Below are 14,878 nucleotides of genomic sequence, written 5' to 3'. Positions count from 1 at the left end.
AACAGGCAAGCTGCAAAGGCAGCTTAAGTACACAGTAAAAATGTTTAGTGTTAAATCAACTCTGTAAACATAATACTCTGTTAGAGTTGAATTAACACTGGGCAGTTTGCTGTGTAGAAATCACTGCATCATGACCAAAGTCTGTGCAGAATATTTTATTCACTTAATATATCCATGCAGTCAACCACATTATTTTAACTTTTAAAAATGAGTTAGATGTAAGTTCTGTGTTGCCTCAAGGTAAGAGAAACTACAGTATAATACATTTATTTTAAGAATGTCCATGAATTAAAATACTTTGAATACACCAAGCACTTTTTCTTTAGATACACTGGATGAAGGATGCAATTTAGCAGCAAAGATGTCATTATATGTGATTAAATACAAGACAGAAATGTAATATATTAGATAAAAACATATTATTCTATATGGAAAATACTATACACTAATGTAAATGGTCAAAAGAGATAACATTATTAGTTTCCAAAACTGAATTAAGTATTACTTTAAGATGTATAAGAAATGAGTTTTTAAGTATGTAATGTGTACCCTGTGCTGTTCTATTGCTCCAGTATCCTCTTGCTCCATCCTTTTTATATCTGTTATTTTTTAAAATAGGTAAATATGCCTGTATGATATTTTTGCATTTAATAAAAAAAGATGTGATGCGTATGGATCAGATATAAGCCACTGGAACAACCATGCCTCAAATGATCCAAATGTACCATAGAAATCAGATCAAGAATACGGATCGTTATTTCAGGCTTGTGTGAGGATACGTGCTTGTGTTAGAATAGCGAGTGAGGCTAGGAGATAGCCTATCGGTGTTTTATAGCGGTGTCTTAGAACCATGCCCGCTTCTGTACCCCCCCCCCCCCTCTCTCTCTCTCTCTGTCTCATATACTGGCTTTTGCATCTTGACGTTTGATATGTCTTGACTGAAGGCAGGGGTAATCGTCTGGGAAATGAAGTGGTGTCAGTCTCCAGCCATGTCCAAACTGAAGTGGAGTGTAGATGGCCAGGTTTGTGAATGCAAATAAAGGCCGATAAAAAAAAAAAGTTATCAAAACACTACTGACATCTGACAATTGCTTGTCTGGCAGAGAATTTTCATTTCACAACCCTGTGTATGAAAATTGAATTGATTTCGGGGAGAAGGCATATGCTGTCAAGTTTGATGCCTCTCTCTCTTCCAGACAGAGTGCTACTCCTTATTCCTCGGATATATATTTCTTTGTTTCTTCTTCTTTATTCAAGAAAATCATTGTGTCATTGTGAACCACACACACGCATACCCTTTTTGGAAAAAAGTAGTGAGCATTAAATGAATGGCTACATGATGAACTAGTGAGCTCTCTACACTTCAAGGAGTTCATCAACAGGAGCACATTGGCTAGCTTTCTAGAGACATAACTAATCAAGTAATAGTGTAACCATTACAGTTATCAACTTCAACTTCTAAATACTTTCCACTGTTGGAGGTTAGTTGGCTAACCTACTGTATATGTAGTTTAGGCATCCCAGGGAGAAAATTACATGTATATTTTGAATTAACCTCAAGCAGAATACCATTATTGCATTCATTCTCATTATCATAAAATGGAGAATGTGTTTTAACTTTCTTTAACACCACCACCATCAGTGTGTTAAAGCTGGAGTATCTGGATGATCTGCAGTATCAGAGCCAGCCAATGTTTTATTGTATTGTGTCTGCCAGACATATTCAGATATTCAGAAGTTAATGTCAGCGGGTTCTGCCACATATGTGGGGATACATAAGGTATCTAATTCCAGTAGTTGAAAGGAGTGTCTATTAAGAAAAAAATTCACAAATAGCTACATAAGGAAACTGTGACTCATTGGAATTGTATCCCTAATTGTGAAGCATATTGGAACTGTATGCATAGGAATATCAACAGGTGAGCAGTATGGTGAATATACAGTATACACAGTAAAATGTTCAGTGTTAAATCTAATTTTACAGAGAACATACAGTCTCTACTGGACTGGACTTAGCACTGGGCATTCTACTGTGCATTTGTCTGATGTCATTTCCAACTTAGGTGACAACCCCCGCATGACATTAAAACACTGTTAATAAACGCGTCCTTGGAGATGGTCTGGTTTTAAAATAATCGTGTGAAATTATCGCTTACTCTGTAGAAATCTTTTAACGATCTGTTGAATGATCACTAAAATGTATTATCAGCTTAATTCATTGATTTGTTGAAAGCTTTGCCGAATACCCTGGATAGCTCTGAAATTAAATAATGTTGCAATAGTCTTTAGACTTCAGAAATTCAAATCAAGAAAATTTAGTAGTTATCCATTACAAAACTCAGTTGTTTGAATCTTATACGTGGTATGCGATGAGATACTGAGATACTTCCTTTGAAAAGAAAATGTTTGTTTTTGTATTAAAAACTTTCATAATAAAGTAAACTTATATTTTCCTATGAGCAAGCGTCATACCTTGCTGCATTTAACCTGCCCGGCAGATTTAGCCGGGCTCACATCGATCTGTAATTCTCACAATCCCGGGCTTGCAGAGCTGCTTCAAAAAAGCTCAAGAAGCTCTTTAACAATAAAGGTTCCTTCGAACTGATTTTATTGCTGAATCATTTTCCAGCATCAAATCATGGAGGTTATGGTTCTGATAGCCTCATTTCAAAAGCGCAAGCTCCCTCAGAGCTCTGAGAATGGTGTTTGCTGTACTGATCGATATAACGCCTTGTCGCCTGCCGATTAAGATATTGCTGTGACCGTTTCTTTTTAGTGCTGATCTTACTTCTCATTGCTAATTTCTGTAGCTGTACCCATTATCACTTTAGCTCGTTAAGTGGTAAGTAAATACCGCAATTAAAATGCAAAGATTGGCCATATCGACGTTATCACTGAAGATAATAATATTCACATTTGCTATTTGAAATGCATTACCAGTGTTGTAGGCAGTGCAACTCTAAACCGTGCGATGATGGCCCTTGCATTTTCAAATACTTTAACCTCTTTTTTCCCCACATTTTCGGCCATATTCATTCTTTATTGCAATAAGAGAGATTAAGCAGAATTGAAGCTTAAGTAATTCAATTTTCCAGACGGACATTCTCGGTTATTATGTTCTCGGCCTCAAACATGAAAATGACAGTTTCCGACAGAGCCAGTGATTGTGAAGACTCGCCTCACTTTGAGAAGTTTTCGGCGGGTTTCGCGACCGGAGGCACACGGGGAGTGGGGATCTCTCAGAGTCATTTGCATGTAAAGTGGAGCGCGGTCGTCTACGGAGGCCAGGCGCTGACAGACAGCCCTCCCGCGGTCTTCCAGCCGCGCGTTACCCAGAAGCCCTCGGTGCTTCCTACCTGCTGGGGCGGGGCGTGACAGCGGGCCCGTGGAACAGCGTGGGGCCCTGTCAATCCCTAACCTTTCACTGGAGCCCTCTATTCTCAGACGGTCGCGACGAACGCAAGGACGAACACGGTCAAAAAGGGGCTGGGTGAGGGTGGGGAGGGGGGAGCGGTTCTGCCGAGGTTATGAAGGCAAAGCCCCGGCAGATAGTTTGGGCCCGGGCGGAACGGAGGGACCCTTTGTTATCTCGGCTAATGAAAGGGAATGGAGTTTGCGTCCCGCCCGCGTCTCTCCTCATCTGCCCGGTAATTGGATGTGTTCCATATTTTTCCAGGGCTCCGGTGGGAGGAGAGGAATAGAGCAAACAAACAGATTGTGTTTAGATAACGGCCATCTCCAATCACAGATTATCTGGCCTGATCTTTTCTTCACCGAAACACTGGCAGACAAGGTCAGGGGGAAGAGACTCCTGGTGGGAGAAAGAGAGAGAGAGAGAGCGAGAAGAGAGAGGGGGGGAGAGAGAGAGAGGGGGAGGCATAGTGGGCTAGACAGAGGGAGAGAGAGAGGGAGGGAGAGATAAAAAGAGGGCGAGAGAGGGGACAGAGAGAAGAGAGAGAGGGGGAGACAGAGGGGGAAGGGACAGACAGAGAGAGAAAGAGAGAGATAGACAGGGAGAGAGGGGAAGAGACAGGGAGGAAGACAGAGAGGGAGATAGACAGAGAGAGAGATAGACAGAGGGAGAGAGAGAGAGAGAGAGAGAGAGGAGAGAGACCAGCCACCTTTTGCCGCTTTATTGGATATTAGGCTGCCCTTCTCCTTCACTCTCCGTTAACCCTCTTCCCAGCCCTGATCCCTCCCTCACTCTTTCTACCACTCCTTTCTCTTTTCTTTTCCCCCAATTCATCTTTCTTTTCAGGCTGGGAGTTTGCTGTATCGCGGCCAAAGACGTACAGTTTGCTCAGAGCCGGACAATGGCAAATATTGGCTGTAAGGTGCATTTCGTAGACACAGGCGATCCGGGCAGAGGTTTAGTGAGGAAACAGCGAGGCTGTCCCAACTGCTTCGAGATTGGATTTCAATTCCAAACAGAGATTGGAGTTTTCACGGTCTGATAACTCCACTCCTGTGAGCGATGAATTTAAACAAGTAGAACTGGATATTTTTTGGTATTTTTTGGTATTTGTGCCCAATATTTTTCTGTTAATTTCAGTGACCTCAGCATTCAGAGGTTCGAAAAAACAGAACACTCGTTTAAAATTGTGATTACATTTTAAGGACAAAAGTCGAGAGTTGTTCGGTTGAATTGCCCTCCTTTAGATGAAAACAATCAAACCGATTCACTTGACAAAGGATATAGTTGAGTTTACAGAGCTCTGTCCAGACATTTCGAAAGAGATTAAAAACGTATGAGTCACTCTGAAGCAGGGGTGCCCGATCTTATCCGCAGAGGGCCGTGGTGGGCGCAGGTTTTAATTTGAGCCCAGCTCTAAAGCACCTAATTCTACTTATCAAGGTCTTGTTTGAAGACCGTGATTAGTTCATTAGTGGAATCAGTTGTCTTAGTGCTGCGCGGGAACAGCAACCGGCCCTTTTCGGATAAGACTGGACACCCCTGCGCTGCAGGACGGAGTTTGTTTTTAGCGTTAGCGGTTAGCGGGGAGTCGCACGCCGTCTGGCCGTCCCTGGTGTCGCACGCTCCCTTTCCGCTCCGCCGCCGCGCTGACACGTCCCCGCGCCTCCAGAGAGCGCGTCTCCTCCCGGGAGAGCGGGCGGCCGGCTCCACCGCGCGTCGCGGCGCGCTAATGGGCCCTAATGTCTGCCGAGGCGTGTGTACCAGACGTCCCTGCAACCCCCCGTGACAGATAATTGCCCATGTCACGTGTTTTGATGAATGCGACTCTCTCGCCGAGACGGGGAGGTCTCTTCGTCGAGCCTGAGGGGGCTTCTCCGCGCGCGCGCCGCCCCTGACGGATCCCGTCTGCGCCGCCCGAAGCTGCCCGCGCTACGACCCGTCGAGCAGACCGCGGCCCCGTCGACATTTTGGGTCCCACAGACAGCCCCTTAAAGACCCTCCCGCATATCGTTTGTGTTATTGAGCTTTTCCGAATATCCTGGAGCTTTCGATTTGTGTTCCACACTGATACTTAAAGTAAAATAATTGCAATTTCGGCAGAAGTATGCATCCGTATTCCATTTTCCCAAGCTGTTTGTAAAACAATTTCCTGCGTGACATGAAGAATGTTTTTGCATAACTCTTGGATGACGTTGCTAAATGTTAACACAGACGACTGACCACAGGAGGCGGAGGGGGAATTGGGGTCTGGGGGCAGGGTTAGGGACTTACGTCACTGCTCTTTACGATCGTTTTGTTGGCGGTTTACATACTAAAACCAGGATGAGAGCGCTGATGCACATGGGCCTTTAATGTTCCCGTGACGACTGACACGCCGTGCTCACGGCGCTTGCGGAGGAGTAAATCTCGTTAGCGGCCTCAGCTCTCCGGGCTACTCGCCGCCGTTAGCGCTCGATAGCTTTGTTTCGTCCTGTCCGCGCGCGGTCTTATTTCATTCGCGGACCTGTCCCTTTCCGTACCCGCCTCTCTCGGGCTGAAATACGGCGTCTCTCTCGCACACCCGCACGCCGCGAATCCTAAACCTGGCGTCGAACCGGAGAGCGGCCGGTATTTCACCGGCTGCCGCGTATTTCTCCTTCGCCGTCTCTCCTGTACAGAAACAGTAGTAATTGATAGCGAGGGTCCATCCATCCTTCTCTCTTAAGCCCTCTGTCCAATTTATCTGGGTAAGATGCAGACTGGCTCCCGCCCAAGCGTTGTCGGTCAGACTTTGCCTGTTTTTAGATGGCCATTAATTATAGTGGCGCCGTGACAAAAATAGGATCTAAATGGGATTTGTGTGGCGAGGAAATGAGCTGCCTGTGCCTAACCTGGCAGTGTAAATCACCCTGGGGCTTTACTCCAGGGGAGAGAGGTGGAGAGGGGACTACGGTGGAAGAAACCCAGACGATATATTCCCGTTTACCTCCCGCCAGTGTCACAGATCTATATTCGATTTCATTTACAGAGCTGTTTTTTTTCTTTTTTTTTCTTTTTTATAACCGGACTTATTTTGCGTGTCATTACGTCTTGTGAACATGCGCGCTCGTAATTCCCCACGTTGTTCCTGACAAAGTTTGCCTCGACTGGGCTTTTTCCCAGCTGTCGACAGGTAAAAAGCGTAACTTTCGGGTTAAACACCGCAGTGAAAAGTGGGGACTTCCCAGTCACTGGTATGTGTAATTGGGGTGAGCTGTCACTCCCAGCCCGGTCGGGGGTCGAGCGCACGCTCATCGCTCGTCTCTGAACCGGAGTGAACCGGAGTGAACCGGAGTGAACCGGAGAGGACCGTGCTCCCAGCGCAGATGGCACCGAGTCGAAGACGGCGCGAGCTGACTGACCTATATTAACGGCGACTCTGCAAATTTCCCAGCGTGTCCCTTCTGAGAGCGTGATATTAAAGCGTGCTGAGGGAAGGGGGGTGGGGGTGGGGGGTTTTGGGGGGTAGAAAAGACCAGAAGAAGGTTAATTACCTCCTCGTCCTTCGCTGTCTGCTGGCTTCACCTGGATAGGCCGGTTCATCTGAGGGGAGAGAGAGAGGAGACCGGGGTGAGCGCACCGCTCTTCGACATGCACGCTCTTCGACACGCTAAACCCCCTGACGGGAGAGGCGCGGCCGTTCCCCGCTGGCAGAGGCAGCGAGGAGCCGGCTTCGCCGAATGTCTGATTTTGCCTGGGACGGGGCCTGTTGAGATTTCTACTCTCGTTCACACTTCAGCAGAATTTGCAGTTTTCAATGACAGGAGCCACGCTGGGTATCAGATGGCACCGAGTGACTAATACCATTACATCACCGGCTCCGACTCTAACGCTAAGAGTTCCCTTAAGGCAGCCTTCTGCATCCCTGCCATGACATCACACTCTCCCAAGCCTATAACTCAAAGAGTCCTCCTTTAGGTGGCCTTCTGCACCTCTGCTCCGGAACCTTCTTTGACTCTGGAACAATCCCAAATACCATGACCTCATTCCTGATACGCTGCTGATGTAGTGATGTAGCACCCCTAGGATTTCATTCCAAACCTCAACCGAGTCTCTAAAAGAACATTAAACCTTCCTTTCAAAGGAGAGTCTGTTAAAAGAAAGACAGTTGAAAGAATACGCCATTGCTGAAAGGAGAGGGACCAGAAATATGGAATGGAATCCCTAGACACCCTCCCTTACATTCCTACATTACATTTACCGGCACATTAGGCAATTACTGTAGCAGATGCTCTGGTCCAGATTGACTTACACAGCTTCTACACGTACAGTATATTTACTCAGCTTTGCTTAAGCAATGCAGGTTGGCTACTGTACTGAAGGGGACCACAATGGCTGGCCTGGGACCCAAACCTACAAACTATGAGTTACAAAGAGGCCTTGGTCAAAAACGTAATTGTTTCAAATACATTTCCACACTTTACTGAGCTTGTCTGGTGTATTAGAACCTATGAAATACTCTCCATAAATTGCAAACCCCACTCTGGTCCTCTTTGCTAGCCCAGTTGCACCAGTCAAGATCAATCAAGCACCGAAAAGTATTTGAAAAGGGATTCGACCCAGGTCTGGTTACAAGCCCAAGCCTAGTGCCCAGTGTAAAATCCAGCTATGAACAGTTTGAAATGACCAGCTACCAGCTATTTCAAGCTTGAGCTGATCAAACCATGTTGAGTATGGAGCTGGTCTGAACTGGTCAACCAGCTACCTGCTGTTTCAAAACCTAGCTTGAGCTGGTCAAACCATGTTGAATATGGAGCTGGTCTGAACTGGTCTACCAGCTACCTGCTGTTTCAAAACCTAACTTGAGCTGGTCAAACCATGTTGAGTATGGAGCTGGTCTGAACTGGTCAACCGGCTACTGCTTGAGCTGTTTTTTTCCAGCAGGGTACTGAACCGCTGGCCCTCTGTCACAAACATAAGCCCTCCAGGAGGGGATCCATCAGGATTAGGCAGCTGAAAGGAGAGCGCAGCCCTCAGCAGCAGCTACAGTAACACCAGCCCGGACGTCAGCCGAACGCGGACGCGCTCGACGTGACGCACAGGGGGGGAGAGCGCCGCGACACGCGAGCACACGCGAGCACACGCGTGTTCACCAGACAGGCCGTAATCCCGTCTGACGCTCGCCCCGAAAGCACCCCCCCGCGGGACGGGGCTCCAGATGCGGCCCCAAAGCAAAACTGATATTTACAGAGAACGGCCGTGTTTGCGTGCCGTGCTCTGAGCTAGAATAACAAAAAGGAGGGCATATAATCGGCACACGTGAGTCTCGCTGGGGTCTGAACACTCGCCGAGATCCTCACTGTCCACAGGGGACGGGCGCACGTGATTCACGCCAATGAGAAAAGTTCGGCAAGAGTGGCGTCGCGTAGCGTAGCGCAGTCGCTAAATGTGTGGACTCGCTCAGCGATTGGATGGTTTCAGGTCTGAATCCCAGGTGTGAGCACCTCTTTTGTACTCCCGAGCAGCATGGTACTGTAAATACTGTATTAATTTGCATACATGAATAACAAGCAAAAAAAAAAGCTCTTTATTTAAATGACTCATACTTGTATTTGTAAAAAAAAAGCACAAAAAAAACAAAAAAAACCTTCGAGGCACAGGGGGATTGTTCTCGACACATAAACAATACTATAATGCAATAAACAAGTGTTCCATCAAAAGCAGTAATACCCTTGAATGAGAGGTTATAGTGGATAGACGATGGAAATAGTAGCAACATTACTACAGCAATGTTTTTGTATGAAACTGAGTTTTGATATGTATGCATGAATGTAGTGTATAAAGCCCAGTGCATTAAATTGGTGGAGCATTTGAATATTGGATGAAACGGTGAACATGTCCAGTATTGTGCAGAAGGCACACTAGAATTTTCTCTTAGATATTTTTATATTTCTTTTTTTGTTTTTGTTTTCTGCATTAATGTGTCAGTTAAAAAGAGGATATTTGAGATTTCCAAACATTCATTTTCCAAACAATTAAATGTTACAGTGAAATGTTTGCATTTAGTGAAATAAAGTAACATTATGTACAGTAATAGACCTCTTTTCAACAGTTGATTGAGGCTGTCTGGTATTACTTGGATAGCCAGAAGCAAGCGAGACAGCCAAAGTCTGCAAAAGAACTGTGGCAAGTTCAACAATGTGTTCAGTATAATCTACCACCTGATTCTCATATGAAACTGCAGGACAGTGTACCTAAGAGAACTGATGCAGTTTTAAGGGAGAAGGGTGGTCACAACAAACATCGATTTAATTTAGTATTTCACTGTACACTGCACTTTATTGGAAATTTTTGGTAACATATTGGCATATGGTATGTTATGTCAAAACTGATGACATACTGTCTGACTTGCTGTATACTTGCTGCATCAGTGGTGACACGCTCATTAGCAGTTATTGACATAAGTGCTTATGAATGCTTATGAAGTGCTTATGAATATGCTACAGTATGTAGTGCTTATGAAGGAGTTATATAGCTCTTTTCCGGGACCCTTCAAAAAAAAGTGTTACCGAATATTTTGATGGTTAGGACATTTAGGGTCCTCCCTCTGGGGTCTTTCAGCGCACTTGTTCCTGGTGACGGGTATGCACTTTGCACTTTGTTGTACGTCGCTCTGGATACGAGCGTCTGCCAAATGCCAATATTGTAATGTAATATAATATTTAAAACTGTTGACTAAAGCATCTGTGCTTCACGGATTTTCTTTGCCACAGTGCTGTATAGTGTAAGGTGGGTGGCTGCCTGGGTTAGGTGGGGTGGTGTGTGGGGGGGGGTGAACGCGTGTAGGACATGGTGGACCAGCACAGCGGTGGTCTGCTCGGCGCGTGTTCAGAGGCAGGCCGTGTGTGGGGCGAGGGGTTGGGGGGCGCACGCAGGGTGAGGTCGCGGCCCCCCCGGCCCAGAGAACCGTCAGCCACCTGGACCCCGGCGGCGGGAGGGAGGCCTTCCCTGATCCCGAAGCCCGCGGCGCAACAGGAATCATTAGACAACTCTTAATGCGCGGGGAAGTTGCCAGGCAACCGAGAACAGGAGGGCAGCTCCTGTTCCAGCAGCACGTTGCATTCTGGGTCATTATCCTGTGATTTCGATGCTCCCGCTTCCTTTTCTTTTTCTCTCTCGCGCGCTTTTTTCTTTCCCCGGCATTTGCTATCTGGGATTACAGGGAGCCCTGACACCTTCTCTTCTCTTCCCTTTGCACCATACCCCCTTCTTCGCCCACTCTATAAAGGTGTCTATTTAAGTTCCCAGGTCCAGAATACGCTCGGCAAATCTCCTTGCCAAGCTGCTCTCTCTGACTCTCTCTCTCGCTCTCTCTCTGTCATTCTCTCTCTTCCTCTCTCTCTCTGTCATTCTCTGCCACTTTCTCTCTTTCTCTCTTACTTCCTCTCTTTCTCTCTCTCTTCCTCTCCTCTCTCTCTCTCTGCTCGAGTGTCACTCATTTGTGATCAGTGTGCTCTCTTTTCACGGAATCCTACCGCAAGGGTACATTTCACAAGTTCTTTTTTAACCTGCAGAAAAAAAAATAAAAGCTTGTTTCCTTTCAAGCAAGTTCCGATGGCATCAACGACAGTGTGGGAGGAAGAGCTCTAAATGCAGCAAAACCGTGAACTAGTTTTACTCTTAATGACTGAATATCAGACAGCAGGAGGCGGAACCAACTGAGCCCAGGTAGAAAGTCAATGAAGAATGGTCCCTAACCCTGCACACACACACACACACATACACACACATACACACGCACACACACACACACACACACATACACACACATATACACACACACATGCACACACACATACACACTGATGCACAGCCACACACACACACACACACACACACACATACACACACATACACACGCACACACACATATACACATACACACACACACACATACACACATACACACACATATGCACACACACATGCACACACACATACACACTGATGCACAGCCACACACACACACACATCCGCACAGACCTATTCATGCCTGCACACAAACACACATGCCTAAACACACACACACACACACAGATGCACAGCTGCACACACAGACACACATGCCTAAACACACACACACACACGCAGATGCACAGCCGCACACACAAACACACATGCCTAAACACACACACACACACACACACACACACACACGCAGATGCACAGCCGCACACACAGATGCTCAGCCGTACTGGCTGCAGGGGCTCAGTAACAGCAGGTGGCTTAAGTGACATTTTAATCCCTTATTACCAAGCGCAAGATTAGCCGGCAGATCAAGGCAAAGTTAATTATATGAATTTATCGGAGGCCGGGGGAGGTGGAGTCTTCTCCCCTCGGGCAGGAGATGCAGTGGAGCTGACATTTCCGACCACAGGTGGCCGTTTCCATTATACGCGCGCACAGACGTCAGAGCCGAAATGGAGACCTTCCCCTGCGCTTCACCGTTTGGACCCGAGGCGCAGGAAACCGGAGCCAGAATGGAGTGGAGAATATCTCCCTCGCTTCATCTCTGTCTGACTACGGCCCTCGGCTTCCAGAGCCAATATGCTTCCCACCGTAGCTTCTTAATGGGTTGATCAATGTTGACAAATTGGCAGCTCGCTCTGTCCTGCCAGGGAATTCGCAATCGAAGGTGTGCTCTCACCCCGCATCCCCTCCCATCCCCTCGCCTCTCTTTTCCTCTCCTCTCTCCCTCTCTTCTCCTCTCCTCTCTCCCTCTCCTCTCCTCTCTCCCGTCCCCTCTCCTCTCTCCTCTCCTCTCCTGTCTTCAGCTCTCTCCTCTTTTCTCCTCTCTTCATCTCCGCTCCTCTCTCCTCTCCTCTCATCAGCTCTCTCCCTCTCTCCTCTCCTCTCATCGGCTCTCTCCCTCTCCCCTCCTCTCTCCTCTTTTCAGCTCTCTCCTCTTCTCTCCTTGTCTGTTTCTCTCCTCTCCTCTTTTCAGCTCTCTCCCTCTCCTCTCCTCTTCTCTCCTCGTCTCTCCCCCCTCTCTGCATTCCGTGCTTTTTTGTGGGTTTTTTAAATCTCCTGCGCCGATCTATATTTTTTCATTCCTTTTTGATAATAAATACATCTTTGTTCTGGTTGCGGCTGCGTGTGTGTGTGGGAGTATGTGTGTATGTGTGTGTGTGTGTGAATGTGTATGCTCTCTGTCTGTGTTTGTGTGTATGTGTGTGTGCGTGAGAATGTGTGTTTGTACGCATTTGTGTGTGTGTGTATGTGTGAGAGTGCCTGCATGTATGTGAGTGTGTGTATGTCTATGCATGCGAGGGTATGTCTACGCGTGTGTGTGATAATGTGTGTGTGTGTGTGTGTGAGATGGTGTGTGTGTGCGTGTTTGTGTGAGGGTGTGCGTATGTGTGTATGTCTATGCATGTGTGTGTGAGAGGGTGTGTGTGTGTATGTATGAGGGTGTGTGTGAGTATGTGTATGAGAGAGTGTGTGTATGTGTGTGTGAGACAGTGTGTGTGTCTGAGTGTGTGTATGAGGGTGTGTGTGTGTGAGTGTGTGTATGAGACTGTGTGTGAGACAGTGTGTGTGTGAGTATGTGTGTGTGTGAGACTGTGTGTGTGAGTGTGTGTATGTGAGACAGTGTGAGTATGTGTGTGTGTGTGTGTGTGTGTGAGACGGTGTGTGTGTAGTGTGTGTGTGTGTGTGTGTGTTTAACATTTTTAAAGCGGCTATGTGTCAGCAGCAGACATTATTAATACAGTGCAGAAGTGACAGATGTGGGTGCCCAACTGTGGGGGAAATAAGCAGCTTTTGTTTCTGTCTCAGCAAATTTCCCAAAGCACCTCATCCGTGCCATGAATGTCACACCGCACCTCAGGAATAACAGCCTCTGTAGTCCTTCAAAGAGATTTGCAGGTTGTCCGTAGGTTTAAGCAAGATGCAGTGCCTAGCAGCAACAGGCTTAATGCCACTGTCCAGTACTCTTCACAGCTCTAAGCTTTATCCCTTGGCTGTAACAGGGGTCAGTTGCGGCATTGATTTCAATCGCGACGGCCTGGCCTCTTTCTCATTACGGCAATTTGAGGTGTCACAACCGTCCCCTCAATCACAATCCTTCCAATTAATTTCACGGCGCAGAAGAGGATAAAGCGTCGGGGGCTTGTGTCGTCTCCCCCTCCCTCGAAAATAGAGTCCCTGCCTCTCCACCGCCCCACTCCCCCACCCCCCGCCCGTCTGTTTTCACTGCCAGCTCCTGCTCGTCCATCACGGACGTCCGCCATGTTGCCGATGCCATTTGCAGCCTATTAAGCTCAATTAAAGAAGCTTTAAGTAATCTGACTTTTTCTCCCAATGCCATTTGAGAGAATGAGAGAGAGAGCGAGAGAGAGACTGATAGAAAGAGAATGACTTTTGATGTTCCATTTTTGAAACAGTCTTTCCAAAAATTTCCTTACAACCGACCTTACCCCTTATTTACAAACCCATAAGAGGAAGATCAACAGTCTCCCTGCCTCCACAATGTCCATAAAACCTACCTCAACCCTTATTTACAAACCCCAAAAAACACTTCTGCCCCCCCCCAAAAAAAAGAATAAGAAAAAAGAAAACAATAATAAACAGGGAAGAAGAGAAAGGGAGAGAGAGAGGGGGACATACAGAGGGGGTACAGAGTGCATGCAGTGAGAGAGCACTCTGAAAACCAACCAGAGGCTACAGCACAGAACGCCTCCTGCTCTTATACTCTCCCTCACGTCAGAACAAACAAGCAGGCGGGTCACCGGGGCCAGGGGCCGGCCTCTTCCCAAACCCGCTCCCCCGTTCTGCAGACGCCACGCTAGGAATTAGGGAGAGGCCCTCTGTGCCTTTATTTGGCATTTGCACAGACGGAGGAGAGATTGGAGTGAAGAAAACATTCACACTTCCTGCAGGCAGACCTGATGAAGGACAATTCTGCCATCAAGTAAGATGGGGCAGCCTGTTGGAAACCTAGCAGGGGGTAGAAGGCGGGACCTATTTTTAGCTGTGGCAGATTTCTTATTAAAGATGAAGGCGCACACACACACACACACACACACTGTTTTCCCAAGCGGGGGTGTAGGGGGAGACTGAACAGGTAGAGGCTTTATTTTTGTATATATTTTTTTTAGTTTCCGTCTCTAAATTCCATCCCGCCTTCTGTAATTACCTGGCAGTTTGTTCCCCGCGGAGGGCGTGTTTTTTTTTGCATTCTCTTCACCTTCATTTTTCTCTGTAAGCCCGCGCGCCGCTCGGCACGTCCTCCCGCCGGCCTCCAGAGATGCGCCCGGCGCGTCGGAGGCGAGTGCGGCCGCCCGCGTATCCATCACACCTCTCCGTTTGTTAGGAGCCGCCCAGCAGGCCTCCAAACCCGGGACGGCCGGGGAGGATGAGGAATCTTATCGTCACGTTATCTTCCGCTTCATAAAGCCCCGGTTCTCCCCAGCTGTGGAGAGGGCCGCGGTGACTGTCCGCTGC

General features: G+C 47.3%; 1 protein-coding gene across 1 annotated transcript in view; it reads right to left on the bottom strand.

Moving 5' to 3' along the window:
* Nucleotides 1–14,878, bottom strand: part of celf6 (CUGBP Elav-like family member 6) — a 137,152-nt gene that overhangs the window by 39,228 nt on the left and 83,046 nt on the right. The window contains exon 3 of the mRNA XM_061244529.1: nt 6,928–6,976. Coding sequence (XP_061100513.1) covers nt 6,928–6,976 — 49 coding nt within the window. The remainder of the gene's footprint in view (nt 1–6,927; nt 6,977–14,878) is intronic.

This window comes from Conger conger, chromosome 6 (assembly GCF_963514075.1).
Source record: "Conger conger chromosome 6, fConCon1.1, whole genome shotgun sequence".
NCBI lineage: Eukaryota > Metazoa > Chordata > Actinopteri > Anguilliformes > Congridae > Conger > Conger conger.
This window is presented reverse-complemented; position numbering and strand designations above follow the sequence as displayed.